Source organism: Carica papaya, chromosome 9, assembly GCF_054855325.1.
Source record: "Carica papaya isolate Zhongbai chromosome 9, ASM5485532v1, whole genome shotgun sequence".
NCBI classification, from domain to species: Eukaryota; Viridiplantae; Streptophyta; class Magnoliopsida; order Brassicales; family Caricaceae; genus Carica; species Carica papaya.
In genome coordinates this window covers 33,354,456-33,373,759 of record NC_142317.1, presented here as the reverse complement: position 1 = coordinate 33,373,759, position 19,304 = coordinate 33,354,456, and the positions used below count along the sequence as shown (strand labels likewise).

The 19,304-nt window shown below is 33.9% G+C and overlaps 2 protein-coding genes across 8 annotated transcripts in view; both read left to right on the top strand.

Moving 5' to 3' along the window:
• The window catches only part of LOC110819648 (ABC transporter C family member 2-like), a 42,445-nt gene extending 32,191 nt beyond the window's left edge, over positions 1–10,254 (top strand). For both annotated transcript variants that reach the window (XM_088211260.1, XM_088211261.1), the window contains 12 exons: positions 856–996; positions 1,669–1,869; positions 2,089–2,187; positions 2,303–2,455; positions 3,071–3,456; positions 3,760–3,940; positions 4,134–4,457; positions 5,376–6,132; positions 6,882–7,003; positions 8,782–9,027; positions 9,143–9,569; positions 9,800–10,254. In XM_088211260.1, coding sequence (XP_088067386.1) covers positions 856–996; positions 1,669–1,869; positions 2,089–2,187; positions 2,303–2,455; positions 3,071–3,456; positions 3,760–3,940; positions 4,134–4,457; positions 5,376–6,132; positions 6,882–7,003; positions 8,782–9,027; positions 9,143–9,569; positions 9,800–9,897 — 3,135 coding nt within the window. In that variant the 3' untranslated portion in view covers positions 9,898–10,254. The remainder of the gene's footprint in view (positions 1–855; positions 997–1,668; positions 1,870–2,088; positions 2,188–2,302; positions 2,456–3,070; positions 3,457–3,759; positions 3,941–4,133; positions 4,458–5,375; positions 6,133–6,881; positions 7,004–8,781; positions 9,028–9,142; positions 9,570–9,799) is intronic.
• A 1,470-nt stretch (positions 10,255–11,724) lies between these two features.
• LOC110819651 (ABC transporter C family member 12-like) overlaps positions 11,725–19,304 on the top strand; it is a 32,211-nt gene continuing 24,631 nt past the window's right edge. For 3 of the 6 annotated variants that reach the window (XR_015816181.1, XM_088210964.1, XM_088210963.1), the window contains exons 1-6: positions 11,725–11,882; positions 12,594–13,061; positions 13,387–13,565; positions 14,619–14,658; positions 15,382–15,538; positions 15,826–15,940. Coding sequence is in view for 2 of the 6 variants with exons in the window: in XM_088210964.1 (XP_088067090.1) it covers positions 12,687–13,061; positions 13,387–13,565; positions 14,619–14,658; positions 15,382–15,538; positions 15,826–15,940 (866 nt within the window). In the remaining 4 variants the exon portion in view is untranslated. Of the gene's footprint in view, positions 11,883–12,247; positions 13,062–13,386; positions 13,566–14,618; positions 14,659–15,381; positions 15,539–15,825; positions 15,941–19,304 lie in introns of those variants that run through there. The other 3 variants (XM_088210960.1, XM_088210962.1, XM_088210961.1) reach the window with 3 other exon arrangements.

Here is a 19,304-nt window from a genome sequence, read left to right as displayed (position 1 = left end):
CCAGGAAATTTTTTCGAAGAAAAAGAGTAACAAACAAGCAGAAAATACGCAAGAGGGGGACTTAATTCCTCCAAAAAAGGAATTTTTAACGAAGCAAAAGGAGAAAAGCTGGCCAAACTCGATAGAGAACAAAAGTACTGAATGGAAGATAACTGGTCAATATCTATATAAGCTAGACAAAGAAGTATCCTTACGAAGGCCATGTATCTTGGCCTAAAGAAACTCCAAACAAATTATCGTTTCCAAATTATAAAATGCCAAAAATGTTAATGCTACACAAGCTATTTGGATAGATTGACTTGGCCTTTTTATCAGCTAAGGTGCATGGTTCTTTTTCAGGATTGCCTTTGTCTTTTATGCAAAGGAATTGGGTGGTTGACTTATTAGGTTTGGCCCCCTTTTGTTGTCTTTAGTTTTCATCTTAAATGCTTTATTTTTTCTTTTTGATTAAGGATACTTACCTCTTCTTTTCATATCCTCTTCCAATCTTAATATAATATTCTTTTCTAAAAAAAAAAACTTTGTTTTTTGTAGAGGTTTGGATTTTTCAATATCTTTTGGGGGATCAGTTCATTTTGGGTTACAGGGAGACATCTTTTACTGGAGTTTTGTATTTGTTGAGATATTGGAATCTATTGGCTTTTGTGGAAAAGAAATTAGTTGCTTACTAGGGTTTCCGAGTTGTGTTGATTGTTTTTATGTTTCTAGGGAGTACCATAGGTATATTACTGATTTGTAAATATTTTGTAAACGGGTGACACCTCCTTGGTGCCGTTGATTTAATACATATGATATACTTTTTATGTAAAAAAAAGTTAATTGTTTTAAGTTTATAATGCTGATTTATTTTGATAGGTGGTCAATGCTAATGTGTCGTTAAAACGTCTGGAGGAGCTATTGTTAGCTGATGAGAGAGTTCTTTTACCAAATCCTCCTCTTGAGCCAGGATTGCCGGCCATATCAATCAGAAATGGGAACTTCTCTTGGGATTCAAAGGTACTTTATCAAAATTTTTATCACCTTGCACCTATTTTTTTCCCGTCGAACAAATATACCTTAGTGCATGTGCTTACACGTGCTATCTGAGTTCTTATTCTTTCTGATAACTCATTATAATACAGATATCAAATTTAAAGCAAATCTATCAGAGTTCTGGTTCCCATGCTTGTTCCCAGTGTTAAAAAACTTATCTTCTGTTATTCTATCAATGCCACTGATGGGCATGTTTTTAGCTTGTTATTTGAATATGATCTATGTAAGTGTGGATTAAAATAATTGTTATAGTCCCTATCTTATATGGTGTCAAATTTTGTCAGGGGCCAGTTGTTCTGATTAACTTCCCTTGTATTGAAGTTCATATTTCATCTTATATTTGTCTCTTTAGCTATGACCATAGATTAGTTTCGGGTAACATTTTGGAATTTTGTCCTATGTAGCCAAAAACTCTAATTTGTCAATATTTTTTGCTTTCTGATACTTAAATTTCTAATCTACCACTTCTTTTGCTTTCTGATAAAATATACTAACCATATGTATTTACTTATTTATATGACATTTTGCTTTTCCTTTTCATGTTCCTAGTGACAAATTAACATATTTGCAGCTTCTTAACTATGCTTTAACTTTCTTGGAGGACTACTTTGGAAATTTAGTTTTGCTTTCTTCCAGGCAGAGACTCCAACATTATCAGATATCAATTTGGATATTCCTACTGGTAGCCTAGTTGCAATTGTTGGAAGTACAGGGGAAGGAAAGACCTCGCTTATATCTGCAATGCTGGGAGAACTTTCTCCAATAACAGAGGCTAGAGTTGTTCTTAGAGGGACAGTTGCTTATGTTCCACAAGTGTCATGGATTTTCAATGCAACAGTAAGTTACTAATTGCATAAGTTCTGAATGTTAGTAAATGGTTATTGCCAATCTCCATATCATCTCCCTGTGCTTCATGGAATCCTTACTGTTGGATGTTTCATATTGTTCCAGTGTGTGGCTTCAATTTAGTTAGATCCAGTAAAAAACAAGATGCATCCATCTTGTTTTAAGTCGATCTCATATAATATGAGTGAAATCTGGAATTCCTTCTTGCAGGTACGGGACAACATATTATTTGGGTCTCCTTTTGAATCGGCAAGATATGACAGAACAATAGATGTAACTTCGTTGCAACATGACCTTGAATTACTGCCTGTAAATATCTGCACTTGCCCGACATATTACATCTGAGTTTTTAAGGATGGGAAGAAGTCCCATATTATTAATTTTGGACTTAATTCCTTATGTAGCTTGTTTGCTTCAATATTAGGGCGGAGATCTCACTGAGATTGGTGAAAGAGGTGTGAATATTAGTGGTGGGCAGAAGCAAAGGGTTTCCATGGCTAGGGCTGTATATTCCAATTCAGATGTTTACATATTTGATGACCCCCTGAGTGCTTTGGATGCTCATGTGGCTCGGCAGGTAAAATCATAGTTCACTTTGCTTATCATTTTCTTTTTCTTGATTATAGTTCTATATGATGTTGTAACATATAAGTGTATGCATACACATGATTCCTTTCGGGAAGAAAAGTATAATCATGACCCGTGGTCCATTATTATTGTTCAAGTTTGTAAGCATTAGGATCCTGGTTTGATCATGAAGATTTTCATGAGCTAATCTCTAGGACTTTAATGCTGCAAATTCTATCAAAGGGAAGAAATCATGAATATCTACATATATTGGTGTCGTGTCTATATATATGTATATATATGCAACCAAGCCAAGATAAAAACTATCCTCCACAAAATGGAAACCATGTCTCTGCTTATCTTATTAGTGCATAGTTCTGAAAACTTCGTTTCCTTGAATGATTGGCTAACAATAATAATTCTTTTTGCTTTTCTACAGAACCAGTACCATTATTGGTGTAGTATTGTTAGTGTTTACTTTTCTATTAGATTTGCTTAATATTTGTTTAGTAATTTTTCTTTACTACATTGTTAGCTCTTCAGTTGGCTTCTCATTTTAATGATGGCACTATTATGCATTCTGATTAGACTGTGTTCATCTAATTAAGCTACTTATTGTCTTCAGGTTTTTGATAGATGTATTAAGGGAGACTTAAGGGGGAAAACAAGGGTTCTTGTCACAAACCAGCTGCACTTCCTTTCACAGGTTGATAGGATAATATTGGTCCATGAAGGTAGGGTGAAAGAGGAGGGATCCTATGAGGATCTCTCTCATAATGGTGCATTGTTCCAAAAGTTGATGGAAAACGCGGGAAAAATTGAAGAGTATGGAGAAGAAAAGGGAGAGAGTGAGGGGGTTGATAATCAATCCTCAAAACCTGTTGCTAATGGAGTAACAAATGATCTGCCAAAGGATGCAAGCCAGAAAAAGAAACCTAAAGAAGGAAAATCTGTTCTCGTTAAGCAGGAGGAACGAGAAACAGGTGTTGTAAGTTGGGGCGTGGCAATGAGGTAATGTTGTTAATTAATTCTCGTGTTTAAGGACATATTTTACGTACAATTACGTATATCTTTTTTTTTTTTTAAGAAAGAAAGAAGAAGTATGTTAGAATAGAACATATAGTTATGTATATACCGCAAACTCAAATCTTTGTTTTTATTTGCATTGTTAACTATAGCAAACAAGAAGATTTATCATTTTTTTATGCACCTCTGCAGAATTGTTAGAGACCAGCAAACAATTGGTTTTGAGAATTATCCTAATATATCTAATTCTTTTCCTTAGTTCTAATAAATAGCCTTCAATCTTTGTAGATATAAGGATGCATTAGGAGGTGCATGGGTGGTGTCAATACTTCTGCTATGCTATTTTCTAACGGAACTCTTACGAGTTTTAAGTAGCACATGGTTGAGTACTTGGACTGATCAAGGGTCGACAAAGACTCATGGACCTGGTTACTACAATGGGATCTATGCTCTTCTATCATTTGGTCAGGTATGAGTTGTTTTTGTTTATAAGTAGATTAAACCATGTTCTACTCTTTCAGGATTTGTCCAAAAGTTTTTAAATAATGAATTCAAATATTTTTCAAAATTTACTTTTGCTTTTAGAATTAGTATGAATTTATTTAAACTTCTTGGTCATACCATGTCTATTTTATAGTAATATTTTTCTTCCTTTTTTTCAGGTTTTGGTTACATTGACCAATTCATATTGGTTAATCATTTCAAGTCTCTATGCAGCTAAAAGGTTGCATGATGCTATGCTTACTTCCATACTAAGAGCTCCTATGGTCTTCTTCCACACCAATCCTCTTGGGCGGATTATTAATAGATTCGCGAAGGATCTGGGAGACATAGATCGAAGTGTGGCTGTCTTTGTTAACATGTTTCTAGGACAAGTGTCACAGCTTCTTTCTACATTTGTCTTGATAGGAATTGTGAGCACAATGTCTCTGTGGGCCATCATGCCACTTTTGGTTTTATTTTATGGGGCCTATCTCTATTATCAGGTAATAAAAATTCTATCCTTATTATTCATATATTTCCTGTCCATGTAATACGTTATGGTGATATATTTACTTGCATACCACCTGTTGTCTTTCACTCAAAAATTTTCTAGCATGTTTTTCTTCCAAGGGTAGCAAGAATTGAGATGTTTAAAAATTTTAAACTTTTGATACTGTTGTTTCCCCTTGGACCAATTTTTGGGAAAGGATTGTACACTTATGCTAAAGCACATGGTTTCTTCTGGTGTTTCCTGTTTCTAAGCATCAAAGGGATTTCTTCAACTTTGTTGTGGATGTAACAATTATTTCTGTTTTTTTCATTTTGGAGGATAGTTTATCATCATTTAGATCGTATCTTCTCTTTCCTTATCTAATTGTTTATATGTGTATTGTATATACTTTAGTTACGACGAATAAGAAACTTATAAAAAGGGAAGTACAAAAGATTCTAATTCCTATACTATTTACCTAGAAGAAACTAAATGTTACAATAAATATCAACTAGTATAGAAAATTATGAAAGAGGAAATCTAAAAGGTTCTATTTTCTATAATGTTTAAAACCTAACTAAAAGGAAACTAAAATATTTTAATGGCCACATGAATTTAAATAAGCATAAATAACTACAAAATTATAATAATAGTAATTACAAGAGATTTCTTTGATAAAAAATTTATTCCAATTGAGATATTTTTGTCTCACATCAGTAGAATTTTGATATGTAAAAAATAAATAGGTGCACTTACTCTTTTTGTTCTTTAATTCTACAGCCTCTCTCAATGGTTATTAGAGTCAATCTAGCTAGTTACTTGTGCATTTGAAGTAGAGAGCCCATATTTGTAAGATTTTTTGTTTGCAGCAATTTTCTCCTTTGCAAGGAGTAGTGAACAACCTTTTATATGGTCTATTTTGTTAATTTAGAGCACAGCTCGTGAAGTGAAGCGAATGGATTCTATAACCAGATCACCTGTTTATGCTCAATTTGGAGAAGCACTGAATGGTCTGTCAACAATTCGTGCATACAAAGCTTATGATCGGATGGCTAATATTAATGGAAAAGCTATGGACAATAATATCAGGTTTACTCTTGTGAATATGAGTGCAAATCGCTGGCTAGCAATCCGATTGGAAACACTAGGTGGCATCATGATTTGGTTCACTGCAACATTTGCTGTCATGCAGAATGGAAGGGCAGAGAACCAACAGGCCTTTGCATCTACCATGGGTTTGCTTCTCAGTTATGCTTTAAATATTACGGGTTTGTTAACAGGTGTTCTTAGACTTGCAAGTTTGGCTGAAAATAGTCTAAATGCTGTTGAGCGGATTGGCACATATATAGATTTGCCTTCGGAAGCACCACTTATTATTGACAGCAATCGTCCTCCCCCAGGATGGCCTTCATCAGGATCAATTAAATTTGAAGATGTTGTTCTACGTTACAGGCCTGAACTTCCTCCAGTTCTACATGGATTGTCTTTTAGAATCTCTCCAAGTGACAAGGTTGGGATAGTTGGAAGGACTGGTGCTGGGAAATCAAGCATGTTGAATGCTTTATTCCGCATTGTGGAACTGGAAAGAGGAAGAATATTGATTGATGACTGTGATATTGCAAAGTTTGGATTGATGGACCTGCGTAAAGTACTTGGCATCATACCACAATCACCTGTTCTTTTCTCAGGTACAACATTTAATCTTCTTTTTTTTTTTTTTCCTTTTTTCTAAATATGCTGGGACCGTCATAAAATTAGTCCATGTTCAGATATTTCCTCTTCTATGATAGTTCCAATTCTACCTTGACAGTTTGTTTGGCTCGATTCGCATTCAATTTCTATCTTATTTATTCACTTAGTTACTAAATAATCATGTTTTCAAAGATTGTATGATTTGTCTGTTTGAATCTCCATCATAACCTTCATATTTAAGTCGCTACCACCGCCACTTGAATTCTTTCAAAGTTGGAATTCAAAATCTACCTCCAAAAAAAGGTGACAGTGGAGGTGATTTCAACATGAAGATTGTGATGTACAGGTAATTATAATGACTAGTTTCTTAATAATAACTAAGTGAATGAATAAGCTTGGAAGTAAATGAGAATTGAACTGAAAAAGACCTTGGGGATTTTTCTTGTTTTACCTACCTTCATCTCCAAAGCAAAAAATTGCAACCTTATACTGCAAAAAGTTTTCTATTAAAAACTTAAGTTTTTGTTTTGGTTCAACTGAATGGCTTGTATATACCATTTGCATCCAACTCTTAGTTTTTATTCTCTTGTGGTAAGTAAAAACATGAGCTAAAAGTGCCAAATAAGTTACTTTCAGCATTCATACCTGAGTGAAGTAAAAATTCATGTTAGCAAGAGAATACTATACATTATTTCAACCTATGCTCTATTTTTTATTTAAAAAAATTAATGTTCTATTCTTTTAGGAACGGTGAGATTCAATCTTGATCCTTTCAATGAACATAATGATGCTGACCTCTGGGAGGCCTTAGAGAGAGCACACCTGAAGGATGTCATACGAAGGAATTCTCTTGGTCTTTATGCTGAGGTACTTGCGTAATAAATTTTCTTATTGAGCCTTAACAACCTAGGGTAATGAAATCTTCATACAGGACTTATAACTTCCCATTTCAATTGTTTTGGTGACTGAAAATACTTGGCCATTGTTTTTCTTGGTCAGGTTTAGTTAAGAATTGAAAGCATTCATTCTACTCAAAAGATCATTTTGTTTGCCAGCACGAACTCTAGGTCCATTACATTTTGAAGCTAGTCTTCAATGTAATTTTCATGCACACCTCCCGAATCTGACATGGGATGGGCCAATTTTAAGATGCATAGCTTGAGTAAATAAGAAAGTAGATTTGAGAAGCAAGATCTAGACGAACAGGCAGACATGGATGTTAGAAAACTTCTAAGCTTAGTGAGGATGGATATTAGAAGAAAACCTAGTTGATATTGTATACTTGATATTTGAAAATATACTAAGATGAAGAATTCCACGCCTCAGTCAATTGATCTTAACTATTTTCTCCTGCCCAGCTAACAGTTAGCAGCCGGAACAGAAAAATGCACCTAAAGAACTAAAGTGTTCCGTCAACAAAAAAAGAAATTGAAGTCTTCTGGTGAATCTTTCTAGATTCCACAAAGGATGATTGGTCTAGGAGGTTGTACGCTCTTTAAAGAGCTTAAAAAATTTGATGGCATGTTTGAATTGATCAGGAATTTGTTAGGCAAGTAGTAAGCTCTTATAATAAAATTTTTAGAAAATCTTTAAAGGTATTTTTAATATTATGGAGCTTCTAAACTTCTCAAACCAGCTTATATTCACCCAATTAGTATCTAAGATACCCTCAAATGAACCCAAAAATTCCAATCCTAAAAATCCCTATAAACCATGATAGTGATGGTTTTGTTCCTCCTACATCCTGCATCTCTATCGTCCTCCATTCTTTTCATTGAAGCTTTTATCTTCATAAGATGAGGGATATACTTGGATTATTGTTTGGATTTAGAAGATTTTTTTGGAATGCTGTTTTTTATGTTGGTAGTCCATTTCACTCTGGGTCGATTACTGTTTTAATTTTTTCTTCACCATAAGAATTTCTGTTGATTGATTACCTATGATAATCTGAACAATTAAAAGCCAAAGTTTTTATCTAATACTTCTTTATCATAAACATGGGTATCATGAAGCATAAGTATTGAAAACCAGAACTTGAATGTAGTAAATGGCAAAATAATTTACCTAGGTTACATACATTGTGATGATTTTATCTACTAAGTTAATGAAATTTCCTTTTTGGTTATTTTAAAAACCGAGAGTTCATAATATATGTTATAAAATACATAATAAACTACTATACTTTATAACTTATGCTAACTGACTTGTTCAATAAATTGTTTGTAAAATTCTCGTTGTCTACATCTTATTTAATATAAATTCGTGAAGTTTAGTCTAGGTCAAACAACCTTTTATTGGATTCCTTAAAGATAAGGATTTCCTCTACAACAATCAGTTTGGATATGATAAAGACTATTGCCAAAGCGTCTGAACTGTTCAAGCTTGAATTGATTTGATATCTGCGAAAGTGATTTGAGTTTGTTCCTAATCAAGAGAGTGAGTTGAATTCTAGATCTTTGATTGCTGATAAAGATCTTAAACTGCCTCTGTACCTTCAGATGGGCTCCATATTCAATTTCTGTGATTTGAATTTTGATACAAATACAATTTCTTTCAATATTCTAAATATCTTAATATAAACACTCTTGATCCTTTGTCGAATCTCTTTGGAGTTTCTTGCCAAGTCTGATATATGTGTTATCTAGGTTTCAGAGGCTGGGGAGAATTTTAGTGTTGGACAGAGGCAGTTGTTAAGTCTTGCTCGAGCATTGTTGCGGAGGTCAAAGATACTTGTCCTTGATGAAGCAACTGCAGCTGTTGATGTTAGAACTGATGCTCTCATCCAAAGGACTATTCGAGAAGAATTTAAGACTTGTACAATGCTAATAATTGCTCATCGACTTAATACCATCATTGACTGTGACAGGATTCTTTTGCTCGATTCTGGCCGGGTATGAATCACATTTTAAGGCTCTGCTCATTCATGCGTTTGCCTATGTGTTTTTTTTCCAACTAAAGATTTGTATTTTCCATCTGTTCTAAATTTATTTGTTCATTTTCACTCAGGTTCTCGAATATGATACTCCAGAGGAACTGCTGTCAAATGAAGAAAGTACTTTCTTTAAGATGGTTCAGAGCACAGGGTCTGCCAATGCTCAATATTTACGGAGCTTAGTACTTGGAGGAGATGGAGAGAACAGGTTGCAAAAGGAAAACAAAAAGCCATCGGATGGACAGAGGAGATGGTTAGCATCTTCACGGTGGGCTGCTGCTGCTAAGTTTGCTCTTGCTGTGAGCCTCACCTCATCACAGAATGACCTTCAACGTTTGGAAATTGAGGATGGCAACAATATCCTGAAGAAAACAAAGGATGCAGTTATAACGTTACAGGGAGTTCTGGAAGGGAAGCATGACAAAGAAATTGAAGAGTCCTTGGATGAACATCATATATCTAGAGATGGATGGTGGTCAGCTCTTTACAGAATAATTGAAGGTGATTTCCGAATGTCCTTGGTTTACATGATTTTGTGTGGCTATCTGCACGTTCTCGAACCCATTTTGCCAAATTTGTCTTTTCTTTATGTTGGTTGTTCAATCTATTGTTTTTGGGATTTTATGCTTTGGCATTTTTGTTAACTAAAAGGCCATCTTCCATAGAAAATAGTTGCTGTTATTTTACTGATAGAATATTTATCGATTTGTTTGCTTTGTTGGCCCTTCCAGGTCTCTCTATGATGAGAAGATTCTCTCAGAGCAGGTTTCAACAATCAGATTATGATATGGAAGACAGGTCAATCAACTGGGACGGTGTTCAGACATAGATAGATAGGTAAAGAGAGAGAGAGAGAGAGAGAGAGCGATTCCGTGGGCAGAGCATTCTTTTCTTCGGATGTTGAGTATGATATAAATTTATCAGATATTTTTGGGTGCATATAGGTTTCAGTCACTACATTTTAAGATGCTTCCATTCTTGTACATTAGATTCTGCAGGTAATAGTTGTCCACCAACTGAATTTTACCATTTCTTGGGGATTTCTTTTTGTTGCATATCATAAAAATTTCTACCAACAACTGTGGAAAATGCTAGTTGTGAAATTTCAGTATGTAAATTAACTAATCAACACTGGCACATGCACTCTGCAGCATTGCTTTTCTGGATGCGATTCCAATTTCTTTAACTCGATGTCCAATTTTTTGTATCTGATATAAAAGTTTTACAGATTGCAACTGATAGAATTCTATGTATTTTACTCAAAAATTACCTCTTTTACTTGTTCTATTACTTGTTCTATTACTTGTTCTATTAAAAGAACAATTAATTAGTAAAAGTGCAGGATTATTACACAGTTAGAGAATTACATATGATGTGCATAAATATCAGAGTACAAGCGGATTACATGACGACTACTAAAAAAAAAAGGAAAACGACAGTCAATCCTCGTCGTTGCATTGTAAGGGCCAGGTCTAATAGCTTGATTATGTCACGTCTTACGTCATCTCTCTGTGAAAGTCAAAATGAGCTTATTCACTTTTTTTCCTTGTAGACAAATCTTAGCCACAAAGCTATACAATAGTGGTTATATATATATATTGCATACAAAAATAATATCCCAGAGAAATTGTAAAAAGACAAACATAAAAAACTAAAGTACATAAATTTTTTATGAAAAATCATAAAATTTTAAATTCTATGATCGTATAACATTATTAAATATATTTATGTGCAAACTATAGTCTTAGTTTATGTGAATTGGTTTTCTGTAATTTAAATATACTTTTTAATAATTTAATTTATGTCGTTTGATATTTTTTTTATTTTATAAATTAAATGTTTTATTTTTCATTATATATATATATATGTAGTGTTTTATTTTATCTAATTTTTAAATCTTACATATTTTATACATAAAGTTTAGATATACACTTTAAAAAAAAAATTAATGAGGGTGAATTTAAAAAGTTTCGACATATTTTATATTTTTTAATTGAAATATTTTCACATTCGATCCATTTAAATTCTTTAATTTTTCTTCGTAATGGATGACGTCATCCATGACGCAAGCAGTCGGACTATATATATATATATATATATATATATATATTTAAAAGATGGTAAATGCAGTTATTGTCTTTATATATATATATATATATATATATTGACAGGGAAAAGATTCTGCCATGTCCATTAAAAAAAATGGTCTGAGGATATGGTAGCCCAGGCCTGCTGATTAAATAAAATTTTATATTACGTCAAGAACAAAAATTTAATCTCAATAGAATTTCGTGTGACATTAAAAAATAAAACATTAAATTTGAATGGTTTAGAAGAAAATTAAAAAATTGAATTTATAAATTAATTTTAAATTATCTAAAAAAATTAATTTGGAGTATTACAGTTTAGTTTTTAATTTTTTTAAAAAAAATAATTTAAAATTTAAATAAAAGAATAACATAATACCATTTTATTTTAGAAATTAAAGATTATATGAAGAATAAATGAAAAATAAATTAATTTCAAGAGAAAATTTTTATATTTGAAATAAATCATACCTCATAAAAATCCATAGTGAAGTATTACAACACAGTTTGTATATAATTCATTAAAAAATAATTGTATTGTGTATAAATATTTATTTATAGTGTATAATTCATTAAATTACTGCATCTTATGTTTTTCTACAGTATAAATTTACTTCGAGTTGACTAGAGAGAGGATGTAATGAAAGAGCGTCCCTGCATGGCCGCGTTTCTCTTCACCTCTCTTCAGTATTCCAGTTTGATTCTTAACTGACTTGCTACTACAGAGGTATGATTACTGTATCGTTTGAGCTGTAGTACTTGTCTCATATCTTTTCTAATTCTGGGCTTTGGATTTTTATTGCTTTGTTTGGAAGCTCAGAAAATCGAAGTCTCCAATCATCTGACTTGTTCTTTTTTTTTTTCTTTTGAGGAAAAGGAGGTGTAAAACTCAAATCTTTCTCTTGCTAATTTGTTTTGATCTGTGTTTAAGGTACTTGGGGAAAGCTTTTTATTTTTCTCCATTTTACCCATATCAGGTAAAGTTTCAAGTGGAAAAGAATAAAATGGACATGGGTTTTTGTTCTTTTGTGCAAATGTGACTTATCTGAGGCAGTTAAAGTTCAATGCTCTTTTCTGCAAATGGGTTTAGTTCCTACTTCATTCTCACTTGATTCCCGCCTCTAGTTTTTATATCAATTGGCATCCAGAATTCCCCACTTTTAATTTCCATTTTGAATAAATTTTGAAGTTCTAATGCTATATTTCATGATTAATATGAAGATAAGACGTGGGGATTAGGCGAGAATTGAATCAAAGTTTTAAACATGTTGCTCTTTTAATCTGGCCTTGTTAAGTTTGAATTGTCAATGGGTGTGCAGAAGATGGATCTCTCTCTTCTCTTCTGTATATGCAGAGTTCTTGTAATGGAAAGCTTGTTATAATCTGTTGCAGATTTTCTTTACACTGGAGTTATGAAGATGGTTTGCTTGTACTGCAGATAGTGTATTGTGGGGGGAACCAATTTGCTGTGGAATAAGCTTGTGGGTGCTTTTGTTGGCGTCCGTCTTCCCATCATTCAAAAAAGTATTAAATGTCTCTTCCAGTTTGGAAATCTGCAGGTTGGCTATCAGAGATGGCGTTTGAGCCATTGGATTGGTACTGTAAACCAATGGCGAATAGGATTTGGGAAAAAGCAGTTGATAGTGCATTTGGTGCATATACTCCCTGTGTTATTGACTCGTTAGTCATCTCTTTTTCTCATTTGGTTCTCTTGGGTTTGTGCCTTTACCGAACATATCTCATTAAGAACAATGTTAAAGCAAAACGGTTTCGTTTGAGGTCAAATTACTATAACTATATGCTGGGACTTTTGGCTGGTTATTGTGCTCTTGGGCCTCTGCTAAGACTATTGATGGGAATTTCACTCCTTAACTTGAGCGAAGAGGCTGTTTTTGCTCCATTTGAGGTTGGTTCTCTCTTCATGTTCGAAAGTAGTTTTGTGTTTTTTCCTTTTTCTCTTAAAGTCGCGCATAATCTAAATATGTTCTGTTCACTCTGTAAAGAACTGTGAATCACAGTTATTTTTTCTCTGTGAGTTGTAAATTATATTTATCATATTTCCTCGGATTTAATAGTAATTTGACGTCATAAAATGCTGACCATATTGCTATATTTTAGGCTGGTAGCACTAACTTTTTACCACAGTTTCATCTGGTGTTTATTTTATGCCACGGGAGCAATAATATAGCAGTTTAATTTCTGAATATGCAAGTTCCCTTTCCCTTGTGCAGTTGGCTTCTTTGACAATCGAGGCTGGTACTTGGTTGTCTATGATTATTATGATTGGGTTGGAAACTAAAATTTACATCAAAGAGTTTCGATGGTATGTGCGGTTTGGGATGGTCTATGTTTTAGTGGGGGATGCTGTGCTGCTAAATCTCATCATGTCAGTAAAGGAATATTGCCGTAGGTTTGATTTCCTCCATTTTGTATCTTTTTGGCTTATTAGTATCGTGATTTTCCTTCTTATTAAGCAATAGTTATGCAAGTTAATATAAGTGATAGAAATAATAAATTCTTGTCTGCTCTTGTTTATTTCATTTGTCAGAGTCTCAAGTTCATCTTTCATCATTTTTTTTGTGGTGAATGTCATGTTTATGAAGAATTAGGCAAACCATTCAACTTGATATTAAGTATGTTAATCATTAGTAGGATTACGTTAATCAAGTTAGATTTCGTCTAAACGAGTTATGATATATTTGGACAAAAGAAACATTTCATGATGATTAAATTCCCTTAGTTGGGATAGCCACAACAAGTTAAAATTCCAATAGAACCTTATTTGTTTTCCAAAAAGGGAAGTATGTTAATTATTTGTTCAAATATTTGTTTGCCGTGTATTGGGCTTTGGACAAATGGACATCTTTTTTTTCCTTTTTTTCTTCACGTTTAAGGTAGCTTGTAAGTATAGAATAAGGTATTTTGTCTTTGGAAAGTGTCTGGTATTTTTTCCTTCCACCTATCGACATGTTTTCTCTATTTACTTAAGTGATTTGAAGAATAAGTAGCATGCAACAATATGGTGTTTGCTCCTTTTGCTGGATGTTGGTGTTATGGCTAGAGTGTAATCTTAGGATCTCCAATCAACGTGTCAGGTTTGCAGACTTTATTTGGGTTATGATGATGTGTGTGGCCTCTATATGGGCCAAGGTGTGTGGTGCTTTTGAGATGGTTGCCTTTATTTGTTATGCAAAGTAATTGGGAGACTATTACATATCAGTGTCTGCTCCATTTTAGTTGTTTTAAACTTTGTTTTTCTTTTTTCTTTAATAGGAGAGTGTCTTATCTTTCCTTACTCTACTTATCATAGAGACATTATTTCTTGATATCGTAGCCTCTAGAAGAATGTTACCTGCTGTATATGTGATTGCATGAACTTTATGTAAATGTTATTTGATTAGGAGAATTAGAGAACTTTGGGCATGGGCACCATTATTTTTCACTTGTTTATTTGGATATGCAGATCTGCAGTGGATATTTTCATCAGTGAGGTTTCCTGCCAGGTTCGTTGGTCTATATGCTCTTCTTCCATCTTTAGGATGAAAAAGATAACCTTCCACTGATAGAGTGGTTTTTAAACCTAAGGTTGGTAATTAGCTGACTAAATTTTACACCTGACAGATTTTTGGAAATCTAAATACTTATATCCTGTGAAAACAATTGATTGAAAACAGTTTTTTGAAAAGCTCAAGCTCGATCATTTATATTTGGAATATGCCTATTCACATGGAATCTGTTAGTTAGAAAGCACGGATCATTCACAGTTCCATTATACTTTCTGCTGAAATCTAATTTTTTTTCTTAGAAATCAGATAGATAGGACTGGGCTGAAGGAAATAGGACATTTTTTACATTCTAAAAATATAGCTCGGTCTAGATATATTATCTATGTTCCATGGCTTGAGGACAAACTGCCACTTGAGCCTGCTTATGTGATCATATTATATGCCAATGAGTACCCTGGGCGGTGTATTATTTTGCTTTATATGTTGTAAAACACATGAATACTTTTGACAAGCTTTCTGATGAGCATGAAGACATGCATACTTTATTATTGACATATGACAATATCGAACACAATTTTTGACAACCTTGCATTAACCTTGGATGCGTTTCTCTTATGAGGACAGATTATACGAATGTAGTCTGTAGTGGAGATTATAATCTGGTCTATTAACTTCAAATGATTCCATGACATTTCTTTTATAACTATTCTTATGATGTAGGTTATATTGGGGATTCTTCTTCTTTTTTATGTTCCTAATTTGGATCCTTACCCGGGGTATGTTGTGATGGATGATGAGCCTCTGGATAGTCTTCAATATGAAGCACTTCCTGGAGGAGAGCAAATATGCCCAGAGAGGCATGCTGGTATTTTTTCCAGTAAGTAGTTTCCAAGTTGTATCATTATTGGAAACAGTTTCAGAATTACCAGAGGTTGCACTTGTTCATTTAATTTCACTTTCTGTACTTTTGGTAAATTCAATCTTTGTAGCATGACCGATAGATGGGACATTTAAAATTTCTAGTGGCTTGTATGTTTTCTGCTATAAGTTTTGGAGTAACATTATTATGCCAGATGAAACTGAGAACCATTCTGATGACTAAATACTGGCATTCTGAGCTTGTGAGTTGCTATATTTATAGTTGGGTACTTTCTCCTCTTGTAGGAATATGTTTTGGATGGATGACACAGCTCATGCAGTTAGGCTATAAAAAGCCTATCACTGAGAAGGATGTTTGGAAGTTAGACACATGGGATCAGACTGAAACTCTTATTGAAAAGTTTGAATCCTGCTTCTTCCTTTGTATTTTTCTGTGTGCTTTTGTATTGCTATTTGAAAAATTTTAGGAATTGGAATAATTTGCAAAAAAGTTCTTGGTTTGCCTACTCCCATAGGAATATATATATATATTCATAATAGTGTACAAGAAATTGTGTAAATAGACCTCTTGTAGTCAACTCTTAACACTTAAGATTACATAAATAATTCCTAAGATTGAGTTACCATACGGAGATAGGTAATATCTCATAGGATTTTGCACTACACAGTATAGAAGAATAATTGTATTTTGTTGAGTATTTGGACCGTATATATATAAGTCCCTGGTAAGTATACAAGGAAACTTAATTACAAAGATTGTGAAGATTATACCGAAACGATATAATACTAGTATAATCTATATCCTACTCACTTACTCATGTACACTTCTCAAAACTTCTCGTCAAGTTAGTGAATAGATATTATCTATTTTCGGCTTGCCAATAATAGTTTAAAAGTCAGGATTACTTAACCCTTTGGTCAATATATCTACAAGTTGCAATGTAGTAGGCATGTATTGCATGCATATCAATTCACTATCTAACTTTTCTTTTATAAAGTGTTGATCAATTTCAATATATTTCGTCTTGTCATGTTATACAGAATTGTGACCGATATTAATTACTAACTTATTATCACAATAGAGTCTTTATAGATCCATTTCACTAAATTTTCAAGTTTTCAATATTATCTTCGACCATAAGATTTCACACACCCCTTAAAACAAAGCTCTAAACTTTGACTTTGCATTGGATTGGAATACAACATTTTGTTTCTTACTCCTCCAAGTCACTAGATTTCTACCAAGAAATATGTAGTACCAAATGTAGAGCTTCTGTCAACTAATAGTCCTACATAGTTAGTATCAATATACGTCTCAAGGAGCAATCTATTGTTTTCTTGGACATAATTCCCTTTCCTAGAGTACCCTTCAAGTTGTGGAATATCTTATAGGTAGCTTGCAAATGTACTTCTTTGAGCTTGTGCATGAATTGACTTACTACACTTACTGAATATGCAATGTCTAGCCTTCTATATGGCAAGTATATTAACTTTCCCATTAGCTTCTGATACATCTCATTCTCCACCTTAGGTTCTTCCTCTACAAGTCCCAGTTTGTGATTGGGATCAATTGGGCTATTAACAAGTTTGCATGTCACCTTGCCAATTTCTTTCAGAAAAGCTGGAATGTAGTTGAGATAAAAATATCGGACCTTGGAGTAGACTACCTTTATCCTGAGGAGATACTTTAATCTTCCCAATTCTTTAATTTCAAATTTTTTGGCCAGACATTACTAGAAAGTTGTCTTCTTTCCTTCATCATTCCTTGTAAAAATCATACCATGTACATACATCAGTAGGGCTGTGACTCCCCCTGCCTCCAAGTGCTTAATGAACATGGTATGATCTTTTTGACTTTGTCTTTAGCCATTTAATAACATGACACTGACAGATCTCTTAAACCATGCCCTAGGAGATTGTTTAAGGCCATATAGTGTCGTTTTGAGTTTGTATACCTTATTCTTCTCTCCTTCTTCAGTGAATCCAAGAGGAATCTCTATATAGATTTTCTCTTCCAACTCCTCATATAGAAAGATATTCATCATATCAAACTGTTGTGACTGTCAATTAAAGTTAGTAGTTAGGAGTAGTAGGATAAATTTCTATCTATCCAATGGTGACAAGTGGATAATCTGGGGATGTGGAGAACATTTTCTAATTTAGGGATGGACTGAGATGGAAATCTCGTGGACCAGCTATGGTACTAAGAGAAGCATCTGGGACTATTATTTTTTGATTGATTGGATAGGGGGTATAAGTGCTAAAATTTAATGAAAAATGAGTCATATGACTTATGGCTCCTGAGTCAATAATTATATGTTTCTGCGCAACATATTTGGTGCTCTTATTTAATGCATTGATATTGGTCAAGTTTTTGCCACAGCCTGTGTACTAGATTTGCGCATTCAGTAACAGTTTTCCTGTCTTGTTTCATTGTACTAATTTTCATCTTGTGTTGCATCACGAGCCTCTGAATACACTTGTCGAATAGCATCCCAAGTCTATTTAGCATGGATAAAAATACACGTGTCACTGATCTTCAGATCCATTGAGTTCCGTAACCATGATGATCATTGAATATGCTTCACCCCTCTCATAAAATCTTAGACCTTCTTTAAGTTCAATCACTAGATGGTTGAGTTTCCTATTTCCCTTCAAATAGGTCCAAATAAATTGGGATCACTTGAGGTAATTCTTCCTATTCAGTCTATATGTTGTCTGAATTTTGGAGCTCTCATGCTAGTTGGTTGAGGAGAATTACTTGATTTGATCGGTGGTGTTGAACAACAATGTCATTTTAGCCATTTTTGACTTCTTCTCCAGAATGGTGCTCAGATCTCCTCCTGTAAGGATCCAATAATAGAGCGGCTAAGAGGAATGCTGCTGATTAAAGCTCCCGACAGATAATTCGAGTCCATTGGGGGAGCCAACAATGAAGATTGATGCCAACTATGTGGTGATGAAGGACAAAGAAAAAAACCGAAGAAAGCAGAGGAGGTGATATATCGTGATTGGTTTTTTGACAACTATGTCTCATGAACGGCCTCCCAAATTTCCTGTGTGGTTTTGTAGTACATGAAATTCTCTACTATCTCATTTGTCATGGAATTAAGATGCCATGACATATTCATGTTGTTCCAGCTTCCATGTCCGATACGAGGGATCATCTTCTCTGGGCTTCATAGCAACACCTTGTGAGATAATCCTCTTTTCCTCTCCCACAAATAAAAATAATAACTGATCGTGACCAATGAATGAAATTCTGGCCATTAAGTTTATGACTGATGACGGGCAGAAGATTGCTTTCTGCAATAGTCGCAGTGTTGAGGGAGCCAGAACCATGACCGTTGGGTGTTAGGGGATGAAGAGTTGCGTGTTTAGACATGATTTAGGCAACCAGAGGTTCAAAGATTACTATCCCAAAAGAGGTGCTCTTATACCATGAAGAAAAACATAATAATGGAATAGGAAAGGAGGAAAAAGAGGTGCCATCCTTTTCCATTCTTCCAATTTTTCTCTCATCCGAGGGAAAATTCCTCCCTCTTCCATTCTTCCAATTTTTCTCTCATTGGGGGGATAAATTTCTCCATTTTTAACTCTTCCAACTTTTCTCTTATTCGGGGTATAAATTCTCCCTCTTTAAGTCTTCCAATTGTTTTCTCTCATCGGGGGAAAAATTTCTCCCTCCTTAACTCTTCCAACTTTTCTCTCATCTGGGGGACAAATTTCTTCCTCTTCAATTTGTTTATATGCATATTAAACAT